Below are 1,481 nucleotides of genomic sequence, written 5' to 3'. Positions count from 1 at the left end.
ATAAAGAATGGTCTAATGAAGCTTACTATTGGATACTGCACAATATGGAAGAAACAAAAGATACAAGCATGTGTATATATATACTGTCAGTTATTATTATTATATCATATACTGTATTATAAAGGAAATACAGGAACCACTGGAAGAGGAGGTACAGGTGATAAAGGAACAACCTCATGATATAAAAGTATAATAATTTGTGTTTGACTATTTTATTAAACAAACTTAATAGGAAGAGAGAGTAGCAAGACTGGAAGAGAAAGAAACAGAAGGAGCAACACCTCAATCAGTAATTAATCAAGGTATAATAATACATTAATGTAATGGTTGTTGACCAGTATTATTAATTGATGAATAATTATTATTTCAGATATACTATCAACTGATACAAGTGTGACAATAATTAATAAACAATTAATAAAAGAAATAAAATTTAACAAACACTTAGAAGAAACACTAGCAAGTAAGTATAATAAAACTTTATTAATTACTTGTGTAATTGAAATAATGTAGACATTAGCGTAAAGGAATTTCAACAACTTTTGTCTTTACCAAGAAATACTAGTTCAGGTTAGAATTGTCATCATCATTATTATTATTGTTATTATTATTATTATTATCATCATATGTTATTTATAGCATCATACAAAATCATAAGAGGAATGAGAATGGAAATAGAGCAATTGCAATTATTATTGACAAATAAAACTGGTACTGAATCTTAATGTATGTTATTGTATTATATGTATAATTATACTAGTCAGGCGGAGCCTGACCCTCGCAAAGAGGAGGGTCAGGACCAATCCGTATCTCAGCGTCTCCAGAGGCATTAATTAGAAATTCCCTAACTTGGCCAAAAAATTTCCTCAAAAATCCCTAGATTTCAAATTTTGACAAAAATCCCTAGATTTTTACCAAAAATCCCCAGATTGAGTCATAAAAATCCACATAATTTTATTAACCATGTCCAAAATTTATATATTTGACCACTCCTATATAAATTATTAACTAAAACCACACCTCTTTTATCAATGAATATGATTAATTTTTCTATGAATATTATTATTTTCTCATGAATATCATTAATTTAAGGCAATGAGAAAAATCCCCAGATTTTGGGTAATTTTCAAATATCCTCCCCTAGTCCCCAGATGGGGTAAAAATTCCCCAAATCTAGGGGAAAATCCCCAAATATGGAGACACTGCCGTATCTAGAATTTGTTCTGAACTTGTATGGCTTGGGTGGGGCTTGTTTGCTTGCAATTACCAGAAAAGGGTGGAGTTCAATGTAATTATAGTATGCCATGGCAGCTTCCAATTCTACAGCAAGTACTAGTGCTACAGTTATTTCATGTTACGGATGTGGGAAAGACATTTCAGGGAAGAAAACTCGATATAATATGTTCAGCTCTTGTTTTAAATCTATGGAAGTATGGAAGAGACTGGTTTCAGACAGATTGGTCGAGTTAGCTATTGATATT

The 1,481-nt window shown here is 30.8% G+C and overlaps 1 protein-coding gene across 1 annotated transcript; it reads left to right on the top strand.

Moving 5' to 3' along the window:
• Positions 1-6: 6 nt before the first annotated feature.
• Positions 7-513, top strand: LOC109592748 (uncharacterized). Its single transcript, XM_020008126.1, has 4 exons — positions 7-66; positions 125-187; positions 233-302; positions 371-513. Exons 1-4 carry the CDS (start codon positions 16-18, stop codon positions 511-513), a joined length of 327 nt encoding a protein of 108 aa, XP_019863685.1. The 5' UTR covers positions 7-15.
• Positions 514-1,481: the final 968 nt, after the last annotated feature.

The sequence above is a fragment of the Amphimedon queenslandica genome, unplaced genomic scaffold, assembly GCF_000090795.2.
Source record: "Amphimedon queenslandica unplaced genomic scaffold, v1.1 AMPQUscaffold_4080_Cont23935, whole genome shotgun sequence".
Lineage (NCBI taxonomy): Eukaryota > Metazoa > Porifera > Demospongiae > Haplosclerida > Niphatidae > Amphimedon > Amphimedon queenslandica.
This window is presented reverse-complemented; position numbering and strand designations above follow the sequence as displayed.

What these genes read in the sequence shown, in the direction of transcription:
- LOC109592748 (XM_020008126.1), top strand. Translation starts at nt 16, where the DNA reads ATGAAGCTTACTATTGGATACTGCACAATATGGAAGAAACAAAAGATA. An exon ending in GGAAGAAACAAAAGATACAA is followed by an intron (nt 67 to 124) that starts GCATGTGTATAT and finishes TGTATTATAAAG; the next exon opens with GAAATACAGGAACCACTGGA. An exon ending in AACAACCTCATGATATAAAA is followed by an intron (nt 188 to 232) that starts GTATAATAATTT and finishes CAAACTTAATAG; the next exon opens with GAAGAGAGAGTAGCAAGACT.